The sequence below is a fragment of the Leptosomus discolor genome, chromosome 2 (genome assembly GCF_034619465.1).
Source record: "Leptosomus discolor isolate bLepDis1 chromosome 2, bLepDis1.hap2, whole genome shotgun sequence".
NCBI classification, from domain to species: domain Eukaryota; kingdom Metazoa; phylum Chordata; class Aves; order Leptosomiformes; family Leptosomidae; genus Leptosomus; species Leptosomus discolor.
Window position 1 is genome coordinate 77,291,180 of NC_141392.1, and position 27,876 is coordinate 77,319,055.

The window sequence follows — 27,876 nt, forward strand, 5'->3', positions numbered from 1 at the left end:
TTTTTAATATATTAATAAATCTTGCATATCGATTTCACTGCAATATGTTAAGCTAAAGTCTGTGGTATTTCAGATGCTGTGTTTAAGTCTTGTTATTTGGTTGCATACTTGAGTGTATTTCTAATCTGTGTTTTGATTTTGCCATTTTGTTAGACTTTTTCTTACTGAAGTGATAAATGTGAGGATTTTTTCGTGCGTTTGTGGTTTTATTGGGTTGTTTTGTTTGTTTGTTAGATTTAATGTGACTTTTAAATCAATTTGTTAATATTTTACAGTGAATTTCTTTTCTTTCATCCTACAGCCACAAGCTTCGGTATAGCTTTGCCAGCTTGGATTGTGGATCAGAAAAATTCAATTTTGGTGAGTCAACTTACTTGGCTCAAGATTATAAGGTGAACTTTCAAGTGTTTACTTAAAATGTTTGTGCTTAATGCTGTGCATCTTAGTCAAAATACCTAGTTTATAATGGTTTGGTCCAATGCACATGTTTGAAGCAAATTTCAGGAGTCAAAACTGTTGAGTAGCTTAAATCTAACCTTTGAGAGTAAACTGTTAATATACTTGGAAGGATCTCATTGCAGTGGTAATGAGGTTGTGCTGTGGTTACCCCTGCTACAAAGTACGTGTTTGCTGTTGCAAGGAAAAACACATAGAACTGATTGCTGGATTTCTGTGTTTCCTTTTGGTTTGCTAGCGATGCCGTAATCGTACAGTATCTAAATGTTCTTTCTGTTGCTTTTGTTGCTGCAAGGTATTTGGTTTACTGGCTTGACTTTTTTTTTTTTTGATGTGGTAATCATCTCTGTTCATTGCCTCACAGTTTAGCTGCCAGCTCTTTTTAATTATTAAAGAAACCCACGTGAGACAATGCGCGGATGATTTAAAAGATTATGTACACTAGATACTCCTTATTTAAACCCTACCCAACTGATTGTATTACTTGCAAGTTGTTCTTCAGAAGTAATGACAGATATTATGCAATAATCTTACATGAATTTGTAGTAGGCTTGTGGTAATACTACTTGATTGTGTTTCAGAATAAAGATTAAACAAAAGTGGTATTAAGTAACTGAACTATCTCATGCAATACACTTCTTAATTTTTCTCTAGGTTTTGCTTGTATACGGATTAGCATTTATGGTTATTCTTCCAGTTGTTGTGGTAAGTATTATCTAAGTAGTATTCTACCCTCTGTAACCAAGCTGTAAACAAAGCTTAGACATAAGTAGAGTTGCTCATTCTTGCCTTTCATGGAGAGAGCAAGCAAGCGAGCTTTTTAAATTTTTTTTTTTTTTTAATGTGGATATTTTCTTTTATTATGGAAAAAGCGTAGCTGCTGTAGAGTTTCCCAAAAAATGCAGTGCCGTGCTAGAGAGAGGGCTATAGGGAAAATCTTAGATATCACAAGAGTTAGACTGAGTTATGTAATTTGTCTTCTACCTTCTGTCATTCCTCACATGAAAATTAATATGAGGCAATGAACTTGAGTATATTCAGGGGTGTTAATGTAGAGCCAAGACAGAGATGTCTGCAGCTGGTGGTACTGGAAGGAATACTGCATGTTGTTGATTTGGTTTCTCCTGGCTGTCTTTGTTTTCATAACTTCAGTTTTTACTGATCTTCTGTACACCATGAGATGTCTGCCCTTGAGATTTCTTTGTGTGAGGAATCAGTTGCTAGGGGAGGGCTCTTGCAGGGCTCGAGTTTGCCCTACAGTATTGCTTTTGAACAATGTCCCTTAACTAGTGACTGTGCATTTGGGGTATGGCATGAAGAAAGACTCAGAAAATTGACACCCAGAAACCTTCATGCTCCTGGGAAGATGACTTTCACTTGAGAAAGCATCCTGGGGTCCTGGCAACTGCTTGCATCTTGGTGTGCAGAGGCTTAGCCAGGCATTATTCCTTTTCTTTGAAAGCCTTTCTGCATAATTGGAGATTTACTGTAGAAGTTTAGACATGGCAATTTCAACAAGTTGTTGAATAAGAAGTCTGAAGTCCAGTGTACATTGTCTACATAGTTTTCCTGTCTTTCCTTTTAAAGTTTCAGTTGGTGTCTGTTGATGCTTTTTTGTATACGTGTACTTTTAGTGACTTATACCGGGTTTATTGTAGCTCAAGTGAAAGTAAACATCCTTTCAGTTGTTACAAAGAAAGTCCTGAGCAGAGGAAAAAAAAAAAAATCTGCCTCTTCTTGCCCCTGTACCGGATGTAGACTTCTGCATTCAGACTTGTCACTGTAAATTTCTTTTATAGTTAGTAAAGAAGAATAGTCATTTTTATGGAGCAAGTTATTTTATCATTTCATTCTAAAGTAGACATACAAGATGATTCATGCCTTTAATGGGCCTGTTTCTCTTTTATGAATCAATAAAGAAGCTGAAGTTAACTACAGTGTAGTCATCCTGTGTCTGTGATAGGCATCTAAAATAAAGTAAGACTAGATCCACCCTTTGAAACCAGATCAACTAAAAAGGAAAATACCGATACGTAGTTCTTCCTAGACCCCCACTGACCTAAATAGTGTTCTGTACATGAGACGAGAGAGATGAGCTGTATCTGCAAAATAAGTTAGGGCAGCCTCTTTCATGTAGATTGGGAGTGGCTATAGTTACATTTTTCTTCCAGTACCTATACTTAAGTGTTTGTATAGCTATGGGATTATAATGAAATTTTTCTGCAGAAAAACGTCAAAAAAAAGTTTTATACTATTTTGTGTCAGGATTCATCTATTCATGGGAGAATAAAACATAATTTATTTTTTTTTTTAAAAAAAAAAAGGAAGGAAAATGTTTGTGGGGAGCCAGTCACGGAGCATTTCCCAAATAATTAAATTGCTCTTGCTCTAGTAGGGGAATGTACGCAATTGCCTGGTAAAACTTACTACTTTATTGCTTGTTACTTTTTACCTGTGATAAACTTTACAGTAGATTGAAATGTATCTTCGATGTTTTTTCTCGTGTTAGTGAGCTTTGCTTACAAGGAGGTGTTTAATGAACAGACTGCAGTTTATAACCCAGTATACCATTTTTCTTAAAATATATTGTACAATCACTGTACAATGAGTTCCGTAATTTGAAGTCACTGGTGTAAAGCTAATGAAGTAATTATTGGAGTGTTTCTGAAGGTTTGGAAGACTTCTGCCAACCTGAAGGTATATGGCTTAAATCTGAAAATTTGCAGTAAGGGCACTGGTCCACCTCCAGATTCCTCTTGTGAAAAGCATTTTGTGGTTAAGTGACTTAAATTATTTTTTGTGAGTTTTCTTCTAGTGAAAGAAATCTCTTATTTTCTTGGTTTGGCCTTGGTCTGCCTAAACTGGATTTGGTTTGAATTCTGTTTTGTGTAGTAATGTGGTATTTACTGTTTAGTGGATTCACTAAAACGACACCGAAAATAAACAAAGCAATATATATGTGTATGTGGGCGTGCATGTGTTGGGGGAAATTCTGTAGGCTAGAGGTCATCTAAAAACTTTTAGCATAGGATTCTCTCAGGTGAATATTTTTTTGTTTCCCTCTCTTCTGAAATTCAGTTGACCTTAACATAGGTAAAATCAGTTGGGCTGAGTTACCTGGTTGAGAACAGACACGAGGTGATCCAGCATAGCTGTTTTGATCCTTCATCATAGCTGATGTCAGTTTGTTCCTGTTAAATGTCTCAGGGTTCCTGGTGGTACCGATCAATACGATATAGTGGAGATCAGATTCTCATTCGGACAACTCAAATATATACATATTTTGTCTATAAAACACGGAACATGGACATGAAACGTGAGTAAAAGACATCTTGAAGTGTTGATGTGTTCATCTGGAAATGTCTGTCTGCTGATGTGAAAATGCTTCTGCTTTATAAGCCTTTGTTAGGTTAAAATAATGTTTCTGGTTCTTTCATAGTGTTTTTAAAAACCTCGTTTTGTTGCAGGTGCAGAGTGTTCTGTAAGAAGACTTCAGTATTTGGGAGAGGGAGTTATATAGATCTATGTTTATGCCTGTTTATCAATACAGTTAAAAAAAAAAAAAAAGAAAAATATACTGTGTGTTGGGGAGAGACATGCTGACCTGCCTAGTCCTGGGTTACTATGTGGCCACTAGAAGCACAGCCTTCTACCTGTGTGTTTTCTTCTGTTAGTGCAACAGAATAGGGTTTGGGAATTTTCTAGGGGCTGTAATAAAATTTTTATATCACGAAGAATGAAGTAGCACTTCTGGTTCTCTATTCTTACTTGTTATGTTATAGCTAAATTTCTGTTTAAAAATTTTGCTTCATATCAATTTCATGTTACTTTGTTACTTGTTTATAGTTTTTGATATACTTATTTTTCTTGTCTGCTCACTTTTAAAGGAATAGAAAAACCCTTTTCTGGGGAAATCTGTAGATGTTGATGCAGAATTGGATCTTTCAGTTTGGAGCCTGGTATGGGCCTGAAGAATTAGCATGGTACTAATTAGTCTGGATTGGATTTTACTAGTTTGCATGCTCAGGGCAATCGAAAAGCAGAATAAAACCCCCCCACAAAAGCCACTAAAAAGGGTTCATAAATATATGCTCTTAGTCCTTTGAATTGCACTGTTCAGTTTAGATTTGCTGGAAGATTGCTGGGAACATCTACTCTTGATACATCCCTTTCCTACTGAACAGAAGTGCTTTGCAGATAATCCAGGAGGTCTAGGAGATAAGAGTATGGATGTACATTTGCTTTCTAGTCACAGCACACATGGATTTATGTGTGTGGGATTAATTCAGACCAGTTTATGCTTTCCACCTTGTCATACTTTTATGCTTTTTCCCCCTCTCCAAACAGCTGAGAAGGGAGGAGTGGGAGAGTAGGTGAGACCTATCTTAGAAATTTAGAGAGATCACTGCAAACCTCTTCTCCTCTTTCTCCAAACTTCTTGTCAACAGTAGATTATTTCATGTTGAGCTCTGCACAGAACCATAGCTTTGAGGCTTGCCTTGTCTCTCCTACAGATTGATTAAAAAGTTAACCGTAAATTGAAGTGGCCTTTTTTAAGGACTTAACGCTTTCAGGGAGCCCTGGGGTCAGAGGCAGGTCAGTGTTTTCCACTGAGGTCTGTGTGCAATCTGAATGAAAAATGTGGTGCAGCTGAGGTGGCTTAGACACACAGTGATCAGGTAAGGCTTTTGCTTGGTTGTGAATTCCACAGTGGTGAGGTTACCAGTGTCAAAACCTGAAGGCTTATGCCTGGGCAAATGTAATCAAAGTGGGCTAGGGAAATGGTGAGGCGAATCTGCATGACTTGCCTTGTTTCAGGTATTTTTAGGCTTCAAGGATGAATGAGTTTTTTTAAACTTCCTTTCCTGGAGATCCACAGCTGTTAACATTAGACAATAGGGAAGTACTTATAGCGGTCTGAAACTATTTGATGTGCTCTGCTCAGGAAGTAAATAGATAATCGAGAATGGAAATGAAGTGATGCTCAGGGAACTTGACTAATTGTTAGTAGGTGGAATTAATTCACGGAGCACTGCGAGTAGGCAAAAATAACTTTGACTTGCTCAGAAGAGAACTTGTTAAAAATTTAAGAATGAAGCTTGAGTAAATATTGCTGAAAAAGTTATTTTAACTGGAGGAAATGATGGGGTGAGCTTTCTCTTATTGTCTATGGCTGAGGGAGTCTCAGCCATATATGTATGTTCATGAGCATAAAGGTCATAATGGGGCTAAAACACCCCATTGTGTGTGTCTTTCATCTTGATTACACAACAGGAATTTTGAGATAGTATGGATTTTCCTGATCACATTAGGAAAAGAGCAGCCCATCATCTTCACGGGATTTGTTTGCAGGGGTATTTATCGATCTGCTTTTCTAATAATTAACAGAAATAGTTTTTGTAAATTTTCAATGCTGACTGAACCAAAAATTGAGTTGAAATTTTATCCTTCCCACCTCCCCCTCCAGGACACACGTTGTGGTGCCGCTGCAGGCACATGAATTGCAGAGAGGACTGGTTCTGTGACCGCGCAGAAGTAGTCAAACTGCTGTGCAGTGATGTTTTCCAATCCTAAAGAACCTAACTATGTTTTTGTGAAGATGTTTAGAGTCAAGTGCTGGACTTGATGTCATGCAAAATGGAGCCTGGAGTACTCTCTTTTGTCTTGTGCTAGGCATTGGTTCTTGCCTCCTTTGCCCTGTGACAGTAGCAACTGATCCACTAAACAGAGAACATGGATATTCATGGTGGTTAGGGGGAGAGTGGGAGTGAGCTTTATGGCTGAGGGTTCTGAAGAAGTCACTCAGTGGCATGGGATCTTGCTGACATTTTCTCTGTCTGCCTCCAATTATCTTTGCAGGGCTTATCATGGTTTTGGCAGGGGCATCCGAATTTGATCCTCAGTACAATAAAGATGCTACGAGCAGACCAGCAGACAACATTCAGATACCCCAGGTTAGTTATATCAAGAGGTGTTTTATAAATAAGTGACCCCTTCAAGGGAAGAGAGGGGTGGTGCTTCTAGGTGACCCGCTGACAGAATTCGAGTTCTCAAGGCATTAATTTTGTTGAGATGCACCTGAATCTCCTCAGAAGTAGAAATTAGAAGTTAGACTTGATTTATTTTTTTAAAAAGAAAAGATAACATTAACTGATGATGATGCTTGGCTTAAATGGAATTGGTTTAGTATATAGACTTGCAGGGTGGTTTTTGGGGAGGGGTGAACTAAATATGGAATTAGAGTGTCAGTCAAATTTTGAGTATCAGTATGAGAAGGTGATTGCTATTTGATAAAGTTCTTTTAAATCATTAACACAGATCTGGTTAAATATATTAATACTGAAATAAAATTATTATCTGATGTTGGAATTAGTAATATCTTTCAATACTATAAAGATTCCTCCATGAATGTTAGTTCCCCTCTGGTTGCCTTTTATTTTTGTTTCCACTCAGTCTCCCCAACAGAGATGCTGTAATGCATACTGTGGCAAATAATTATTGCTAGCAGAGTTTTGGGAAGTCTTATTTATCAGAAACTAACACTTTGGTTTGAAGAAGTTTAAAAGCACAGTGTACAAAATGCTCCAACGAAAATGTTTTGAGTTTGCAAAGTGAGGGGAGGTAGTCTCACAGATTTAACCTTTGCGTGCACACAATTGGATTTTCAAGTCATAAACATACTATCACGACCTAAACATAAAACAAATAGACTAAGGTACCTCTTTACTTAATTGTACCTGTCTCTCTCACAAATTGTCATCTTACGGACTTCTGAGAAGGAGCTGGAATTGTGGTTAGGTGTGGTTTTTCATCAGACATTGTGCTTGGGAGCACATGACTGGGAAAGATCATCTTTATCATCAGTTCTTCTCCTACCCAGTTCTTCTCCTTGCTGTTGCAAGCATTGGCATCGTGCAAGCCCTTTACATTTAATCATTATTTATTTAAAAGGCAGTCAAACCTCCTGTAACCATATCCTACTGAGAAGCTGTTCTAGAACTTGCTGTTCTAGTGGTTAGGAGTCTTGTTTGTGACCAATTTATATCTGTGTTTTTTGTCATCATTATTCTTGAGTCTAAATGATTCTTGCTGTGTGTATCCTTAGTGCATTTATAGATGGAAGCAATAGCCTGTTTGTTCTTGTTTTGCTTCATTTTGCTAAACTAGAAAAGCTGCTGTCTTTTAATCCCCTCTTTCCCAAAAAGCTCTTCATTTCCCTCATCCTGCTATGTGCTGAATAGAGTACTGTCCCCAGTTGATAGATTTCTAAATTTCAAATTATTTCCTATTTTGTCTGCTCAGAATTGTCCGCAGTATTCCATATAAGTCTTAGCAGTGCCTCAGTTGGTGGCACTGCAATTCCTGTATTTCTGCAGGGAATAACTTCAGCACACTTTTTTCTGCAGCTGTTTCATATGGTGGTTAAAGACAACTAGTGTGGGATCCCTGTTTTGCAGATTTCTCTTGTCTTACATACCCTGGTTTTCCAGCTGCAAGCTTCCATCCTCGAGCTGCAATTCTTGTTAGTAAGCAAGTGCATGACCTTGCATTTTATACTATTGGATTTTGTTCAGTTTCCTAAAGCTGCGGTCATCACTGTCATCTGTGTTCTTTTTAGTATTATGGCAGTACAAGTCTCCAAAGCATCAATACACCACGGTATTGCCAATATTTTTTTGTTAGCATGTCCTGCTTTTTGGGCCATGGTCATTGTTCCCATTTTTATTTCACTGTTCTATTAAATCCGGTATCAATACTTTTTATAGAAGTTTTCTTATCAAAGTTTTAGTTGTCTTGGTCTGGTGTTACACGAGAATGTGCTTATAAGAAACTTGGTGTTAGAAGATCTTTTTTCAAGTGTAGGGAAAGACTGGTGAAAGGTTAGTGTAGCCTGACTGTTGATACCCTTACTTCCCTTTGTGGCTGGAGATTTTGGATCCTCAATCTCTCCTCAGGTGACTTTTTGACTTAAAAAGTGAAGCTTCTGGGCCATATATTGATTCTTATAAACTATGAGCTTCTGTTACTCAGCTTTGCAGTATCTCCCTCCAGGGTCTTCAGCAAGTTCAGGAGAGACACCTGTTTGAACTGCATCTTGGCCTAGTCGGGATCAAGATAGGTCATCCTTCAAGTCAGTGCTTTTTATAAATAAGTTAAAACACTTGCTTTTCAGCCTGCCAGGGAGTTCAGGCTTATAACCGTCCTTCCTGTGATGCTTGAGACTGTTTCTGAGGAAGCTGGCTAGGTCTTAGATGGGTGAAAGGTCTTAAGATGATGCCACCGCTACTGCATGTTGAGTTGAATATAAATACCTTAGAAATGTGGTTGAATCTAGTAAACCATATTTGGCAACAAAATCAGATTTTAAAAATATTTATCTATCAATACGAATTTACTTAATGCTATTCAAGGCAAGTTTCTTGTGCGCAAATTTTTTGCTTCCCCCCCTCACCTCCACATTTAAACAAGGCATTTAAAGATACTTTTTAAGTTTTTGGAGCTGCGGTATGAATAAAAATGGCTAATGTTCATCTCTACAGAAGTTTTCGGGGAAAAATTACTTAAAGGCTTGCTTTTGTGAATGTAACTTTTTTTCCTTGTTAACTGTGCTCCTCCTGTAATTGTTTCTCTTTAGCACCACAGTAGCTATTTGTATTTAACTCTTGTATTTTAGCTAATCAGAGAAATTGGTGGCATAAATTTGAAGAAGAATGAGCCTCCCCTCACCTGCCCTTACAGCCTGAAAGCCAGAGTTCTTCTGTTGACTCACCTTGCCAGGATGAAAGTTCCTGAGGTCCTTGAAGAAGGTAATGGCTTCTCCCCTAATCGGATGTTGTTGGAAACAGAGCAACACATTGCATGCTACACTACTCGTAAACGTACTTTTTGTCCACTGAAGAGTTGCTTGGATCTCTGCTCAATAATCTCTGTGCAGTGTAGTTAGTTTTTCAACTTTAATGGCTCTCTATTAGTGTTTTCTCATTCTCTTGATAATACTAATATTCTGGGTTTTAATACTTTTTGGCTGCAAATGTGTCTTTGATAATTATTTTTTTTTCTTTGTAATAGAGTAAAAACGTGTGAAGTGTATTTGTTTTTCAGAGTAAAGAAATCCAAGATAAACATAATATAGCTCTCTAACATCGCCATTCATGGATATTTTTGGAGGTTTTTCCACCTGCTATGTAAAGCAAGGGTGACGAGATTAGAACTCTAAAATTGTTTTGTGATTTTTTTCATAATTGTAAATATACAAACTGAAATGTTTCTAAATATAGTTCTTCAGTTTCAGCCATGAAACTCATGGTTTCTTAGGCTGACCAGCAAACCTGAGACGTTCTGTATTTTAATGCAAATAAAAAACAACCCGACCAACCAACCAATGAAGATACTTTGGTTTGAATTTTCCAGTTTCTTTCAAAAGAAAAACGTTCCGTTTTTAGTAGTCACTAAAAGTAGCTCCTCTTCCTTGCCAGTTAGTTACTGTTTGCACTTAGAACTTCATAGATCTGTATTCAGAAGTAGTTAGTACTTTACAAATAATGCTTTTTTCCAAAATTGGTGTTTCACTTAAAATTAAAAATTCTTTTTTTTTTTTTAACCTGTGGTTACCTGAAGAGTTAATGCTGTTTTAATAAGACTGGTAAATGGTCTGTGCCATCCTGTTGCTTTTTTAGATGGATCTACTAAGTACATCTTCGTTTCGTGTGGAAGCTGTCTGATAGTCAAGACTGGTGTTGCCTGTTAGCACTTGCTCTTTCCTGTTTTGTTAGGGAATGTTACGGATGGATGTGTCAATATGAATAAAGTGGTATAACACAGAAGTGAATAGACATCAAGACTGCAGAATTAAATATCCAGTTCATGTAAACTGTCTCCTTCTTTCCTATTAGAAGTGCAGCATAATCGCAGACAGTAATGTTTTTCAGATCAGCAGTTTATCCTGAAAAAGAGTCCCGCGCTCCTTCAAGAAATGATTAATGTGATCTGCCAATTAATAATAATGGCTCGAAGCCGGGAAGGTAAGAAAAGAAACTGTCTTTTAATTTGCGCTTTTACAATTCTTCCTCTTCTGAGTGCCACCTGTGTTTTGGCTCGTGTATTTGCTGTTGTTTGTTTGTGTTGCTCATCTTTCTCAATTTCTGGTTCCTATGCTGTTGAGCCTGCTGTGTAGCTTTTTTCCGAACTTGTAGTGGCAGGTGTTTTGCCATAATTGCTGTAGAAATTACAATTAAAGTGAAATGTAATATTTAAGCTTTTTTTTTCCCTGTGAAAAGGCAATTATGCTGAAGATGGTCACTTGTGGTGTAAAGAAACTGAGACTTGGATCTCATTCCATTACTGCAACAAATGTAGGCAAAGGCATTTTTTTATACCAAACTGGGGACCGTTTTGATTGCCATCAAATAATACTTACAGGTTCTATGAGACCAAAACTCCTTTAGCAAGCATTGATAGCTGCTGACAAGAATGGTTTTGGGGAAGATCTTTCCCAGCACTATTGCAAGTCATGCGGTAAATTGTGCTCCATAACCAAATAAAGTACGAGAGAGGGGACGTGAGCGAATAAGGCCGTTGCATGCTGGCTTAAGTGTCCTATTTTAAACAGTATTAATTAAGTGTATTTCTATTTCTCTTTTAAACCTTGTCTTTATTAGTCTGAGAGACTGCTGGGGAGAAAACTTGAAACCTGGAAGGAAACAGTAGCCATATTTTTCATTGTAGAAGTACTCTTCACCTAACATTAGGTTATATTTATTAATGAGTATCATATTAAGAGCTCAGCTGTGCGATAGATATTGGATATGTTTTTGTGAATGTTCTCCAGACTAGGACTGTGCCTGAATTACAAGGATATCTCCAGTATGGATTTAAGATGAGGAAACTAATGCTGTGAAACTTTGTTAGTTTAATATTTTAATAATTTATTTTATAAAAAGCTAAGTAGCTGCTTCGGAAGTGTTGGATGGTTTTTTGGTGTGGTTTTTTTGTTTGTTTTGTTGGGGTTTTTGTTTGGGTGTTAAGATTTTGCTAGCTTAGCAGGACCAGGTCCACATATTATAGCTAATTAGGAAGAGCACTTGAGCGAAGACATGTTTTTACTTGTTTATAAGTCCTTGCATATACCAAACATACATATGTTGGTTTTTTTAAAATCTGGATAGTTGTTTTTTCTAAACATACTTCAAATTTCTAGAAGATGTCTTTTAAGATGGCCTGTGTATGTTAGTCAACTAGCAAATACTTGTTCTTGCTTGAGTAAAATCAAACCAAAATAATAACAGCTGGAAGCTTTTTTTTTAGTGCAACAGAACTAAAGTGTTTGAAAAATGAAAAACACCTATAGCTGCTTTTGTAAAAGCTGGTGTAAGGTACTTAAAAGAGTCCGTTATGTACTTTACAATTTGAATGGCCTCCAAGTAGCTGTGTTAGTCTCCTCTAGTTCTGTATGTACATGGAGATACCTTTTTAATTTGACAGTGAAATGATTATTTACAGATGCAGTGTATTTAATAAGCTGCTTTGAAGTTCCAGAAAATTTAGGTTTTAGCTTAAATAAAAATTTAAAAAAGCAAACTCTTTTGGAAAACAGTAGTGTAAAATAATTTTCTGTCTGTGTGTGGAATGACAGTGATAATTCTTAAGAAACCAAACCTAAACAATCTCTACTACTAACAATTTCTTGAGATTTTTCATGATCCGTGCCAACCTCAATTGAGTCTGTGAAAGTGGATGAGAAATTGTAGTTGTCATTATGTGTGGTAGAACTTACTTCATTAGATTTGGAAAATCTCAAAGTAGAAGTGCATCATAAGTATAGTTGAGTATTATTTTTCTCTTTGCATTGTGTATAACCTTCACAGTATTTATTAATACACTAGGTTAAAAAGAAAAAGGCTTGCCACGTTGCGGTGGTTTGACCCTGGCTGGATGCCAGGTGCCCACCAAAGCCACTCTGTCACTGTCCCCCTCCTCAGCTGGACAGGGGAGAGAAAAATAAAATAGGCTTGCAGGTCGAGATAAGGACAGGGAGGTCACTCAGCATTTACTGTCACAGGCAAACCAGAGTCGACTTGGGGAAAAAATGTAATTTATTACTAATCAACTTGGAGAGGAGTAATGAGAAATTAAACCAAATCTTAAAACACCTTCCCCCCACCCATCCCTTCTTTCCCGGGCTGAACTTTATTCCTGATTTTCTCTCCCTTCTCCCCCCGAGTGGCGCAGGGGGAACAGGGAATGGGGGTTGCGGTCAGTTCACCACACATTGTTTCTGCTGCTCCTTCCTCCTCAGGGGGAGGACTCCTCACACACTCCCCCTGCTCCAGTGTGGGGTCCCCTCTCACGGGACAAAGTCCTCCGTGACTTCCGCAGTGTTAGTCCTTCCCATGAGCTACAATTCTTCATGAACTGCTCCAATGTGGGTCTCCATCACGGGGTGCAGTCCTTCAGGAACCAACTGCTCCAGCGTGAGCCCCCCTCATGGGGTCTCTGGCAGCAAACCTGCTCCAGTGTGGGCTTCTCTCTCTCCATGGGCCACAGGTCCTGCCAGGAGCCTGCTGCGGTGCAGGCTTCCCACGGGGTCACAGCTTCCTTCAGGCATCCACCTACTCAGGTGTGGGGTCCTCCACGGGATGTAGGCAGATATCTGCTCCACCATTAACCTCCATGGGCTGCAGGGGGACAGCCTGCCTCACCATGGTCTTCACCTCACCACAGACTGCAGGGGAATCGCTGCTCTGGTGCCTGGAGCATCTCCTCCCTCTCCTTCTTCACTGACCTTGGTGTCTGTAGAATTGAGTTGTTTCCCTCATGTATTCTCACTTCCCTCTCTCACTGCAGTTGCCGCTGCGCAATAACTTTTCCCTTTCTTGAACGTGTTACCCCAGAGACGCTACCACCATCACTGATGGGCTTGGCCTTGGTCAGTGGCGGGTCCGTCTTTGGGGCAGCTGGCATTGGCTCTGTCGGACATAGAGGAAACTTCTGTCAGCTTCTCACAGAAGCCACCCCTGTAACCCCCCTGCTACCGAAACCTTGCCACACAAAACCATTACACACGTAATTTGATTTGATAGCTGGATTATATTTATAGCTTGGTGTAATTAATGAAGAAACAGGCCTTTTGAAGGAAGAAGGGCAGGTGGAGCAGAGGTGGTGCAGTGATCTTTCATGTGCATTTAACATGCCCTAGCAGCTGGTTGTAAATTTGCAGCAAGGCAGTGCTGTAGAGGAAGGAGAAAACATACTGAAGAGACCAAATTTGGGTCGGGGTTTTTTTGTTCAGATTTATTGCCTTTTTATATTTCCTCTGCAAAATGTTTTAAGATTAGCTTAAAACTTGCTTTTTGTCAAAATACATGACCATTGGCACTTAAAATAAACATTCAGCAATTTTGGCTTCAGTACCCTTTTGGTCAGGTGCAGGTTACAGCCTGTCTGCCTTCTCACCCATGTGTAAGTAAACTTGCTTTTATCCACATCTCTAATTGCCTTGCTAGTGCGATAAGTTTGGTCATGCAGCCCTAGCAGAGTGGGCATACTCCTTCTGACCATCTGTCTGATCAATCTATTGAGAGATGCCTCTATGCCCCTGTTGTAGTGTCCCAAATATACCAATACCAGCCAAATATGTCCATTCCAAATACACATATTTGTGTACATGTATGAGTATATTTGTATGTGCACAGATATTTGTTTTCATACTTATTTTTATGTGTTTATATGCGGACTATGTAACAGTCAAGGTAATCAAAGGTTGATTGTTTCTCAGAAAAGGTTTTAAAGTGTGGGAAAATGCATACACGGATTCTTAAATAGAACAACAGGCATCATAAATTACAGGTGCCTTCTGTAATGCATGTTTTAAAATTGCCTTCAGTTCTTTTCGATGCCACATATGAGTTCAGAAAAAGATTTAAGTAGCTTAAATTCCTCTTGGCTCTGTGAAGAGGATCTAACTTTTCTGTTTCACTGTGGAGTGTGTGTATAGAGAGAACTGAGCATTGCCAATTCTGGACTTGCAACAGCTCTTGAGCTGCAGGGGAATTCTGAAATGAGTTTTCTAAACAGGGCTTTGTGAAGTCCTAATAATGAATGGATGGTTGTCTAACATGGTTAAATAGCAGTATGTGGAAACCTGTCTGCTTTGCTTTTTCATTTCTTTGCAGGTGTGATGAAAAGTATTAAATGACTGGGTTTTTTTTTCCTTTTGCTTGTTCTGGTTAAGACTTTCTCCTTGTCTATTTTATACACTCTGCATAATTAAAATTATACCTTTTTGTACTTTAAAATATTAAAGGAATTAGAGGTAATTTCTAAAAGAAAAGTCGAATAGGTGTTTGCTCACGTACCCCTTTTAACCTTTAGGTTTACTTACAGAAGCCATTCCTGATATTTTTACAGCTATTCTTTACTGCCTTCTAACATAATATAATATGCTCTGCTTAGCTTCAGTTATACTTCAGGTTTTTCTTGCATGTAATAGGCTGCTATCTTTATGTTCACCTCTCAAGATGAAAATTTTATAAATAATGTATTGTGTTGTGAAAGATTAATGTTTAATGTTATGCTTAAAGTGGAGCTAAACATGTTATATACACACACATATATGTAATAAAGAATGGCTGACTAGCTTTTAGAAAACTAGCTTTTAGAAAACTAGCTTTTAGAAAACAACTGCTGACCAGCCTTTAGAGATAGAGAGGGAGGCAGATTTGTACTAACCCTTATGCATATATCCATTGCTGACTAACACACACTTTAAAGATAAGAATGAAGCAGAATCTGCCAAGCGAAGGACACCAGGTGGAATCCTTCAGTCAGACTGTGGGGCACAAGGAACACAAAAGACTGAGCAGGAGAGATAGGGAGGGCAGATAGCAAGAGCTGGTTCTGTGAATTGGAAAAGACCCAGGATGGTACAGGGCATGTGCCACAGGACAAGTTCAAAAGCTCAACCGTGAGGAAGACTCAGACCTTCATCCCCAATGACCACCAAGGACCCCCGATGGGAGCGTAACTTGGGCAGACTGAGGCGGGACTATGGGAGGAACTTATGTTAATGAATTCCTGGAAATAATTAGAATAACCCAACCTTTTCTTAGAAATGTAATGAATAAACATGAAAGCTATAAATATAAGGCAACAATCCTAACGCTTGGGCGCGCACGTATGGAGGAGCTATCCCCTGTGCTGCCCGGCGCCGCAATAAAGAATACCTGCTTAATAACACTGAGTTGTTATTGAGTTTTCTCAGATTCATATATATAAAATATACAAATTTAAAACAAGTTGGTTTTGGTGCCTTTATTTTTTTTTTTTTTTTTTTTTTTTTTTTAGAAAAAAAGCTAAATGGTGGATTTTTTGTCATTAATAATTTTATAGATTCATTTTGCTGTTGTTCCCTGAGGCAATGTTAGGTGGAAGTCTTTCCCTTTCCTAGCGTTCAGCTGTGGTAGGCTAAATAGAGGGGAAAATGTCTGCTGAGCTATGTGACTGCAGTGAAAGTAAAAAGGCTGCCTGGTTTATTATGCTGAACATCTTAAGATGCCTCTTTCTTTTGCTTGGTTGACTGAAAATAAGATTTTCTGTAGTCTGTAATACACTTTTACAATGTATACTTGTAAGAAAAAAAAAAATAAAAATTATGTTGTCTGTTTCATTCTCCCCAAGAAAGGGAGTTCCGTGCTCCATCTTTGGGATCTTTGGAAAATTGCATGAAGCTTTCCCAGATGACTGTCCAGGGACTTCAACAGTTCAAGTCTCCCCTTTTGCAGCTGCCTCACATTGAAGAGGACAATCTTAGGCGAGTCTCCAATCATAAAAAGGTATAAAACTACAGATGATACTTGGTAATGTCTCGATTAGGAGGTGGGAATTAAGATCAGAGATCTGATAAGTGTGAAAGAGTGTAAAAGATCAGTCTATGTTGATCTGACAAACAGAAGAAACAGAGTTTCTTCTTATTACAGACTATTATCTCCTACTTAATATTTTTCCAGAATGTGGCTGGAATATCCTACTGGGACTTTTTTTTTGATCTTGTTTGGTTGTACATCATTTGCAATTTAGTTTGATAGAAAATATATTTGGAAGGTAGCATAGAAGGGAAAAACGGAGTTCATAAAAGGAAAAGAATTACCAGTTACTGTGGGAAATATTTCAGGTTCTGTGATCCTTTATATATGAAAGGATGTTTTGTAACACTCTTGCTATGTAGTTGTAGTTGGTTAAGTGTTGGTATTTGTAGAATTTAAGGACAAAAAAAAGTCTTGTCTGAATACCTGCATATGTTTCTTCACTCTGTTTTGCTCATTGTCTCTGTATTCAAACCTGCTTGTTTGTTTGACTATAGTGTATCTTCTAGGAATGCCTGGTTAGAAGCAAGCATGTTCTAGAATACTGACAAACTAAATTTGTTCTACAAGTTATGTTCTAGTAGAAGCTGTTGACTTTTCTGATGGTCTTATTACAATGGTTAATTTGGATCAATCTTAAAAATACCTTTTTATCTAACGGAAGTTTTGTTTAGCTTTAACTACAGCCTTTGGTGTTGTATAAATGCTTCTGTGTTAGTGTGAAGATAAGGAATTCTTTAACTACTGCACTCTTTAATCTCCTTTGAAAATGCTTGTTCATCACATAGTCAAGTAGTCTTTTCCTTTGGATGAAGTAAAAGAATCATTCCCTTATAAGTACCATCAAACACTTACTTTTCTTAATCCAGCCCTAAACTACAGGAAGCAATTTTAGATATATTTTTTTTTAACGTGTACACTGTAACTAAGCATAAAAATAAAGAATTGGCTACCTTGTAGTCCTACCTGTCCTTCCCCTGAAAGAGGGAAGAGACCAGTTTATTAGGCTTGTTTGTACAGGATTTCCCATGCATTGAGGTCTTCAAAAATACAGTCCCCTAGATTGGAGGTATGATTGGTCTACCTGAATGCATGAAGTTCTTTTTAATAAAATAGGTACGTTCATAATGATGAGTTTAATCAAGTGTTCAGACAAATCTCTGTTTTATCCTTTTAGCTCTACAAATCTTAAAAGAAGTGGATTTAGATTTGTTTTCAGTTAAGTATGAAGGAAAAAAGAAAGAGTAACTTGTACTTAGTTGTTCCTGCTAATATAAGTCTCAAAGCACTAAAGCGCTCTTTCTAAATGAAGAACCCAATTACTAAGATTTCTTGGCTCAGCTTTCTGGAAAATCTGGCTGAAACAATAGTTTTATAAGAAATACATCCAGTTTCTAAGGGGTGATGTACTAAGCAACACATCAGTGTTCAAAGCCACGCTATCTAGTAGTTTTGAATGCAGCCTCTTCATTTTCTTGTTCCCAAATGCTTGCTAGGTTCCCAAAGTATGGGGTTTTTTTGTTTAATAAGAACAAATCAAATGGTGTGTATGTATTAATAATGGGGGGACACAATCGATATATTTGTGGACTGCATTCTCTGGTACTGTGTGACTTCCTTTTTTCTTTTTCTTTTTTTTTTTTTTTAAATTTAGTATAAAATCAAAAGTATTCAGGATTTGGTGAGTTTGAAAGGTTCTGATCGTCGCAATTTACTGCACTTTCTAGAAGATAAGAAATATGATGAAGTTATGGCTGTCCTTGGCAGCTTTCCCTATGTCACTATGGATATAAAACCACAGGGTGAGTGGGAGGTCCTTTTGTTCTGTATGTGTCGCTCTTCTGACATGTTGATAGTCTATTGGCAGTAAGCTTTTGGAGGATGTTGAAACACAGCTTACTGTTATTTATGTGGCCTGGAAACGACATACTTTTTTGAGTGGCGGGCTCTTGTATGTGAGATTTATAGTCTGAGGATATAAAGTACATTGAAACATTTCACAGATTCCCAAGCCAGCAGTAGATTGTCCTACAGGAGCTTATCTGATATTTCATCTGTTGATTTAATATTTCATGAGCAATGTGGAATTCTGGTTGAAATACCACTTTTATTAGCTATCTTAAAAAATTGTGCTTATTCCAGAATTTATGCTCAGCTTACTCCAGCATGGAGGGTCCTTTGTGAGATTTTGAGTTGGAGACCCTGATCAGTAAATATTCATGATTCCTTTGTGATAACCCTTGTGTAGTTTTTATATCTGGAGAATTTGTCCGTGCTAGGCTTAGTTACCTTTTGTGTGCACTGTTTCAATGAATGTATAATGTTCTTCCTCTCTGAAGATCAGGTATATTGTTAAGCAGTTCCTGTTAGACAGCCTTTCAGGCGAAAGTGATTTGTTTTTGTGGTCTCCTTTCCTGTGCTAGTAAATGTGAGATATTTGAAGGTTGTTCTAAAACTAGTTTCTAATTTGTATTTCTAATTTATATAGTCACTGTAGTTGCAATGATCAAATTCAGAATGCTATGTCTTTTGTTTGGGTAGCCTAATTTGTAATTTGGCTTATGCATAGTTCTCTGTGAGAAACAAATGTTAATGGAAATACCTGTTAAGGAAGCCATTGTCTGATAATCTTGGTATTTCTAAGTGTTGTTTATGTGTGTGTTTTAAAAACAAACAAACAAAATACTTTCTCTTATTGTAGCACAGGATTGTACACAATCCTGTAAATCTGCTTAAAATTCAGTCTTGGAGTACCTTCCCATATTTTGGCAAGCATCCCTTTTTCTGCCCATAGTCTTCATTTGTGTCACAACTGTACTCAGGCATGGTACGGAGGTTTAAACAATGCGTATGCTTTTCTGTTTAGCTCAGTATTACCGTTATATAACAGACACATGTAAAACTAGTGAATAGTAAAACTGCTTTCTGGGGGGGGAAGGGAGGAATAAAGTTTCTATGCTGGAATATAACTCTATTCCTCCCCAACCTGGGACATTCTCCAGTTCGTAGACTGGAGATATAAACTCCTCAGTGGCTTTCCTGTGGGTTTTATATTTGATGTTTTAGTTAAAATGATAATTATTGTTGTTTTATTTTCCTTTGCCTTCTATTTTTTTTTTTTAAAAAAAAAGAAAAAAAAAAAGAATTAAATGTGTGATAGTTAACGTGGCACTGAAATTGAGTTGTTAATCATATGAAAGTCAGGAAAATCAAAGTTATGATTCCCAGAACAAATATAACAGAGTCCCTTTGGTCATGTGTGGTATTTCATGTTTCTGAAGTTTTATGCTTTAGTATATAATGCACGGTATTACAGAGTTATGGTTCCCACAGCAGCTATAACTTTGAATTTTCTAACTTTCATGCAATTAAAATTTCAAACTCAATGTTGGTGTTTTATAGTTTGCTGAATTACCAGCCCTCATCCTGATAGTATATTTGAGGTTGTAAGAGACTTATTTAATAATACTTTGAAATTATTTTTTGTTAAAAATTCTGCAATTTGTATGTTTGTCTTGAGACTTAGCAGAAATAATGCTTAATGGGGGAAAAAAAAAAAGCTTTAAAGACACTTAATAGGTGTTGCTTTTCTTTTTACACTAGTTTTGGATGATGAAGACAGCAACAATATTACAGTAGGTTCTCTTGTCACTGTTTTGGTTACACTAACCAGACAGACCATGGCAGTAAGTATTAAGAATATTTGTTCTTTCAGAGTAACTGCAAGTATATGCTAATAATCAGGCATTTCTTTTTTGCAAGCTAGTGTAGTATTTTGTAAATATAACTGTAAAATTAAGATTTGAAATTGAGAACTTGTGCTTTTAATCCTCCCTTATGTTTTTGTTTCTGGATAAGAAAGTTTTCCTGGAATCAAACCAAAGTTCACTCTGACCCGTTGCAGTTGTCAAGGGAACAGTAAAAGAATATGGCAAGTGATACTGCCCTGAGGTTTGTAAATAACAGGAAGAGAGACACTCAGAAACTTAGTTCTGGAACTAGGATAAAGTATTCACTCAAGTCCTTAGGGTGGTGTTTGATTTCACTCTCTGGGCTTATAATGTTACAAATCTCTTGGATGTTTTAGACAATATTATGAAAGAAAATCAGTCCAGCAGAATGCAGAATATGCATAACAGTATAAAGGGGATGTACCAGTGCCATGTGAAGAAAGTGGCTTGCTGAATGGGTAGCAATGTGGCGTAATCAAAATAATAAAAATTTTTGCGTTTGTACTATTCAGATAATTGTCTAAGTAAACAGAAAGTCAAAGTAAACAGAAAGTCTGAGTTAATGCCTCTAAGGTAAGGCATACAGGCGTGAGTATTACAGTAGACAATCAGACTAGCCATTGAAGCCAGTTCAGCAGTCCGCATGTGCAGGTACCACGTGTTCATGCTATGGAATTTCAGAATGCATCATCTCAGTGGTCACTGAGGATGCAGTAGGTAGAAAGTAAAAGGACTGTATCCCTATGCTGGATTTTAAAAATGAAGGAAACTCAAAATTGTGAGCATATTTAACTGTACTTTGAAATTAATTACAATGTCTGACAGCATATAGAAAAGTCACTTAAGGTGTTTTGTACATGAACTTCACTAGGCAGTCTGGCATTGAGATACATAACCTAAAAACTAGAGCTAGCCTTTTATATGCTTTTTTTTGTGGTGGTATCTCATAGTTGCCATCTTTATATAACACAGCTCCTTACGAATGATTTTTTTTTTTAATGGCATATAGTATGTTTTGAAGAAAGAAGTGCATGAAAAGATTCCATTTGCATAGAGATGTTCTAGACTGCATAATACTGACATTGTGTTTTGTCTTAACGTTTCATATTTCTCGTTTGATTTGTTGTCCTGTGTCCCTGAGTAGCAGTGCAGCAGTTGAAGTTTTTAATGCTCTGGCAACTGCAGCAGAATTTACATTTTACTACTGCTTGCTTTTGTGATACAGGATTTCTGTGCTGTATAGAACAAGTAGATTCTTTGGAATAATATGATATGTTGTTACTAAATTTCTTTGTAGTGCTGGTGATGGAAAAATCCTAGACCAAATGTTCAAAATAGTGTTTAATTTTGATCTGTTAATCCCCTGTTGTGGTTGTCACTGATAAAAGAATTTTCCGTAGTGAGTAAAACCTTCAGACTTGATTAAGGTGATTTAGTTTAAGTTCAAGTATAAACCAATAATTTACTCTTTTGGTACAAAGAGGCATTAATAGTTGTTACGTCTTTCTCTAACCAGGAAGTGTTTGAAAAGGAGCAGTCTATATGTGCGGCAGAAGAGCAACCAACAGAAGATGGGGTAAGTGAAGAATGAATGTTCCTCTTGCTAGCTAGAGAGAACTTTCTTTCAGATCTTGAGTTGCTAATTGTGTGCTTCTCAAGCATTTTTTTTGTTCCAGAAATGCCTACTGAAGTGTCTCTTGAGCTATGCTTTCTAACTTTGGTTCTCAGCATAAAATGCTTAAAGTACAGTGAATGCCTGAAACTTAATGCACAGAATAAATATTGTAAATACTGCTTTTCTACAGCAAGGAGATGTCAACAAAGTTAAGAGCAAAGGATGGCAGCAAAAGAATAAAGGAACCAAGAAAGCTTCAAAATCAAAGAAAAAGAAGCCATTGAAAAAGAAAACTGTGCCACCTTCATTGCAGCCACCGAAACAGCCGAAGCAAAAACAAGCTAATGGGGTAGCTCATAGATTCATTGATATTTTAGGGTTGTTTTTCAGTTTATCACTCCTAGTCTGATGGGGGTTTTTTGTATCTTTCTGTTACATTTCATTCTATGCTTTTGTAAAGCATATCTCCTAAAATAGCCTTTTTTTCTTTACATTTGAAAATTACTGGTAAAATAATTTGGGAACTACTGCAGTAATATATCCAGTGGCCTGCTGAAAGTTGTGCCAAACTACTTCAGAAATCTGGCTTCATAGTCCCTTCTTATTAGTTCTGTTATTCTGCCTTCTGGGAGGTGAATTATTCTGTATTTTCTACTTTTCCTTTAAAGGAAAAAACTGAAATGAGACTTTCTTCTGGTAAATTAAGTAGCTCTAGTACCTTTGTGTTCCCACTGCATGGCGATTTCTCCACCTCATGGGCTATGTTGTAGGTACTTTATTATATTCTCTCTAATTTTCTTAGCATTTTTGAAATGCAGCCCCAGAATCAAATACTGTTTTCAGAATCCAATACCTATTTGTGTTGCGGATGCCATATGGAGAAGGGAAGTTGCTTCCCTGCACCTCCTAGCGCATGAGGTGACTGCAGACGTACTCTGTGATGCAAGAGTGTAGAGCAAAATAGGAAATAAGGGCTATGATCCGAAGACAGGTGCTGTGAGTGATGCATACTACAATAATGCAAACAAAGTCAGAAGTTTTTGTTGTGTGGGGTTTTTTTCCTTTCCCATTAGGAAGTAGTTGCGAAGGAAGAAGAGGAGGAGATCTCTGATAAAGGAAGTGAATCTGAAGAAGAAGAAACAAACAGGGACTCTCAAAGTGAAAAAGATGATGGAAGTGACAGAGACTCTGACAGAGAACAAGATGAGAAGCAAAACAAAGATGATGAAGCTGTAAGCCTTACTTTCTGTTGAAGGGTAGTGTTGCCTCTGGGGTTGAGAGAAAATGCCTTTTAATCCTCTAGCATCCCCTCTGGCTAGGCAACACTAGCTTGAAGGAGGAATATCAGTTCTCCAGAGGTTTTCAGGCCTCATTCTGGCGTAAGAGCTTTGTCATTGCATGTTTTGTTTCAGTGAGAGCAGTGAAGGGTCTTTGCAGCATAGACAGAAAACTTGAAAATGACATGAGGAAAAATAGCTTAACTTCAGGGTAAGATTGTAATGTTTCTTTTGGCTTAATTTGATTACTAGCTGTTGCAGATATTTGTGAGATAAAGTCTTTGCTTTGAACTCTGTTCTTTACATGCAGTAGCTGTTGCATACTGCATAATGCATACTATAAGTCTACAGTAGTTGGACTTGTAGATGTGCTTACTAAACTCTAGTAACTGTTAATTGTTAAGTTAGTTCTTTGAAACTGTAATTGAGAATGAGGCTTTGTGGTGGTAGATGATTTCTGCACCACAGGTCTTACAGTGGAACACTTGAGAGTGACAGCTGGAAGTCCTGCACAGGATGAGAATAAGTTTTTGATGGGAAAAGAATCATCAAGCTTGTAATTGGGACTCTTACCGCTCAGGTAGTGAGCGTTTACAGGCAGTGCTCTAGAAGTGAGTTATGAAGAATGTGTGCAAGCCCCACAGATCTGTGGTTTGGTTTGTGGGTTGTTTTTTTTATATATTTACAGGAATGGTCTACTGTTGCTTGATTTCTTTAATATTTTTTTTTGCTTTTAGTCATACTGTATAACTTAATCTCTACGTGCCTTTCCCTTTTATAATGTGTAGTGTAGCACAAGAACTTGTCATATTTACCATTTCCATGGACTAAAATTTCTTCTTTTTTTTAAATGCAAAAGGTGGCTAGTGTACAGTAACTTTAAACTTGTCTTTGACAGGAGTGGCAAGAATTACAGCAAAGTATACAGAGAAAGGAACGAGCTCTTCTTGAAACGAAGTCAAAGATAACGCATCCCGTTTACAGTCTTTTTTTTCCTGAGGTCAGTAGTAGAAAACATTACAGTTGTGAAACATAAGAATTAATATAATACAAATTAATTGCTCTTTTTATGTTTTTACTGTAAATACTAGGCTTTTAACAGTCTAATACTTGAAAAAAATGCTAATCTTCATTTAAAAAGGTCTTAACTTATAAAATCCTCTTAAACTCCTTCAGATACTTTCCTAAAAACAGTTAATATATTATTCTTTATATCCGGTTCCCAAAGAGTTGCAAACTTGTATAGAATGTAAGGTTCTTTTTTTATGGCAATAATGCTAAAGTTAGTTTTTTTTTTTTCCCTGCTGATCTGCTACATATGGATCGAGTCAGAATGAAACCTTTCAGAGATAGAGAGATTTAATTTATAGTCCTCCTCTTATCTTTTTTTTTTTTGTGCCGTGGAATGTGAAAGCATGGCAGTGACTCTAATACGGTGTTGAGGGCAGAATATTACTTGTTCTTTAACTGCAAGCACCTGTGAGCAGGGGAGGTCCTGACCCCTCCTGTGTTGACAGTAATGACAGGAAGAGTTTGGGGGTCATTTGGATCAGCAGGTTGTTCTGGCTTGCTGCTTGACTTCCAAGTCTCAATGCGACAACATGGTGGCAACACAGTGTGCAGCCGTGGAAGGTGGAGAGGGTTGGCAAAGCTGTCCCTTTCTACCGCAGTGTAGTCTGGAAGTGACGGAAGCCAATTGTGGAAAAATCTTTCTTACAAAGCTCAAAAATACAAGATCAGATGTGGATGGGTAACGGAGAAAGGGCTGTATTTGAGAGCGGTGACTCAGTGTAGTAGGTAGGCTGAGGTGTCTACAGCAGCCTTCAGTGTTGAAAGTCTGTTCTAATACATCAGTTGCTACTTACACAGACAGCTAACTACTCAATGGTTGTCTGAAAACCCATTACAGCAATGAAACCTTGAAAAAAGGTGGGATTTTTCGAGCATGGGGTTTGTGTTCTGAGCGAGTAAGTTAGGTCTTTGGGAGGTGACCAGATTTGAACCAGGAGGAAGGAGTATTTGGCCACACTTTCTTTCCAGGCCAGTGGTTCAAATGGTTTCCTTTGCTTCCCTGCTGTCTGACTAGGGAACTTATCTATGATCTCTTCTCTCTCTTCGTGCTATCTCCCATAACAGGGAGGCGGGATGCAAGGCTTAGACTTCCCCTTGTGGTTTAAAGGAGAAAACTGAGATGGGGAAGAACAGGAAAACATGAGAAAAAAGGAAGACAGTGTGTTTATTTGCTCCCTCTTTTTAGTCCCCAAGGCTCTTTGTCTATACCCTGTACAGCTTGTTGCTTGTGCACTCCGTTGTACCCGTGCTTATGATCATACTGTTCCTGTTAGTTTTTACCTAGTTCTGCCATCATTAGAAAGCAAAGTGTGGGAAGCAAGACCTGTTGCTAAGGAGCCGGTCAGGATACACAAATAAACCAAAGAAATTGTTTTCCTGAGGGCCTTAGCTGAGAGTTGTGTGGCCTCACATCATCTAGTTTTGTAATGGCTGATCTTAATGCCCTATTTTGCTGACACTGTTAGGTGCCCTCCCATCTCTCAGTACAGCTTCCAGCAGTACACCAACATGGCAGAAAAAGGTATACTGGTATTCTGCTCTTCTGGCTGTCTTAGAACATGTCAAATATGTAGCGGAGTCTTAATACCTCCTTGCTGCAAAGGCAGCTGGCTTTGGTCATCAGTCTAAGCTGAAACAGTGAGCACGTGCAGTGCCACAGGGGTGCTAGCAATAGTTGGCATTCGTATTTCTTTTTTACTGCACTGAGGGTTCCTTTAGAGACTTTGCTTATGCTTACTCTACAAAGCTGCTTAAGCTTCAGCTGTGTGTAACCAAGCTGCTGATGGGTTTTATGGTAAAACCTAAATACAGTACTATTTAAAAAAAAAAATCTGGGGCTGAACTGAATGCTTGAACTTGAAAGATACACATACATTATCTCATAGCATTGTAAATTTTCCAACCTCTCTTCACTGATTTCCTGAAAGTTGAATGCAGCTGTACTTAGTGATGTAGCTGCAGTTGGAGCATGTTCAGATAGAGCTGATCTGCAACATCTGAAGAACAAAATCCGTTGTACTCTCTGGGTGGCTTTTTCATCTGTGATTTAGAGTATTATGTGTATTGTGGTCATGGCCAGTTCAGAGATGGAGAGTTAAGGATGAAAAGCTGTAGTTGTGTGAAACTCTATATTTCCAGAATTTACAGATGTTTGAGTGTAGCTGAGCCTAATATACTTGTTCTCAGGAGGCAGCCTTAGCACTGTTTAACCTAAGCCTTTGGGCAGTTGATTACTCTGCCAGAGATGCATCTTTAATCTATGCAGGTTCCTAAGTAATTATCTTCTGCTCCTGCATCCATGGATCCAGAAACTGCACAGATTGTAGTTTTGACATTTTTAGGTAGAAACTGGCCCTGGTGTTCCAATTTCATGAACATACTGGTTCCCTGGCATGCCAAACCTTGCACCCATCTGTTAAAGGGCATTTTGCCTGCTTGCCTGCTAGCTTGCCAGATTCTCACAGGCATAAACTTTAAATTCCACCCAATAGGAAAGAGGAAAATTACTCCTGCACAGTTGTCCTTTCTATAAAAAAGCAGTGGCACTTCAGGGTCAAGAGCTTTACTTCCAAAGAGTTTACTCTATAGATTTCTTTGAGCATTAGATCAATGAATGTCATTCATCCTGGTATTTCTTTCCTCTCTTGGCTGTTATTTTTACCAGTTTTTGTGAAAATTCAGTTGACAGTTTTGATCTTTGTTCTAAAAAAAAAAAAAATTCCTTGCCATTGAGAGCGATGGAAACAAGCGCAATGTATAGTAAGTCAGCACAGTGTTTTGCTAACATCAAAAATAATGTGTTGATACAAATGCAGAGCCTTCTTTTTATGGTCAGAGTCCTTCTAGGCCCAAAGTGGCGAGTAGCCATTTCTGTAATGGAACTAGTGTCTGTAGCTGTTGTTGTTCATCTGACTATTTATACTGTTTATGCTTCTCTTCCTAGAGGCCTCTTGTCTAGGAAGTAAACACTTCAACTGTCTAAAAATCTTCCTTGCTACGGCTGTCAAGCAGATTGACATATTTATTGTTGAAACTTACAGATAAAATAACTTATGCCTTATAATCATATGGGATGGTTTTTCATAAAGAAAATCACTTGGAATAGCTGTAAAAAGGACGAAGAACTCTACAAATTCTGGTCTTAAATAGTATATGAATAGGTTTTTGTCCTGTTCTTGGTGCCTGTTGTTCTAAATATGCGAAGGAATGCTGTGCTTTACAGTGATGCAGTTGCTGTTACTTTTATACACTGCAAAATGGGTGTTAACATATTGGGTTAATTTTACACTTCTCCGCTCTGGGACTCAACAGTGCTAATCAGGGTGTTTTGGTTGTTGGTGTGGGTGTCTTGCTGTTGTAAATCTGTAGTTTGCTAGTGAAATATTTCGGTAAGATGGTGATAATTGTTACTAGCATAACAATTAGTCACTTCAAAAGAGAAAAGGAGTCAATTTATCTTTTGTAATTTTTCAACCTGCATTGCTTAAATTTCAGATTACCAAACATTGGCTTCTGAAGTGTTTAAAAAAAAAACAAAAAACCAAAAACAAAACAAAACCAAAACAAACCTAACCACACAACCAAACAAAAAAGCCCAACAACACACCAGAACTACTGAACTGTTGACTCTTTCAGTAGAGACAAAAATTCTTCAAATTCTACATATTAACGGTATTTGCTTCCCACCTGTGGAAATTGGAAGGGGCTCAGTGGTGGTGTTAAAGTCCACTGTATCCTTTCTTTCTGTCCTTCTAATGTTAGATTAAAAGAACTGTTTGATTAAAAACAAAACAACCACTGTCACGTGGTACTGAAGCAACTACCTGATCATTGTTGATGTAGATATATAAAAATTGGCTTCCTGG

The 27,876-nt window shown here is 37.7% G+C and overlaps 1 protein-coding gene across 2 annotated transcripts in view; it reads left to right on the plus strand.

The window, feature by feature from the left end:
* The window catches only part of SEC63 (SEC63 protein translocation regulator), a 59,208-nt gene that overhangs the window by 26,837 nt on the left and 4,495 nt on the right, over window positions 1-27,876 (plus strand). Inside the window, exons 6-19 of one of the 2 annotated variants that reach the window (XM_086482443.1) lie at window positions 302-360; window positions 1,111-1,161; window positions 3,664-3,772; window positions 6,316-6,410; window positions 9,131-9,263; window positions 10,386-10,478; window positions 16,132-16,286; window positions 17,971-18,118; window positions 19,920-20,002; window positions 21,564-21,623; window positions 21,853-22,014; window positions 22,650-22,658; window positions 22,736-22,894; window positions 23,838-23,939. In XM_086482443.1, coding sequence (XP_086338569.1) covers window positions 302-360; window positions 1,111-1,161; window positions 3,664-3,772; window positions 6,316-6,410; window positions 9,131-9,263; window positions 10,386-10,478; window positions 16,132-16,286; window positions 17,971-18,118; window positions 19,920-20,002; window positions 21,564-21,623; window positions 21,853-22,014; window positions 22,650-22,658; window positions 22,736-22,894; window positions 23,838-23,939 — 1,418 coding nt within the window. The remainder of the gene's footprint in view (window positions 1-301; window positions 361-1,110; window positions 1,162-3,663; window positions 3,773-6,315; window positions 6,411-9,130; window positions 9,264-10,385; window positions 10,479-16,131; window positions 16,287-17,970; window positions 18,119-19,919; window positions 20,003-21,563; window positions 21,624-21,852; window positions 22,015-22,649; window positions 22,659-22,735; window positions 22,895-23,837; window positions 23,940-27,876) is intronic. The other variant, XM_086482442.1, reaches the window with a different exon arrangement.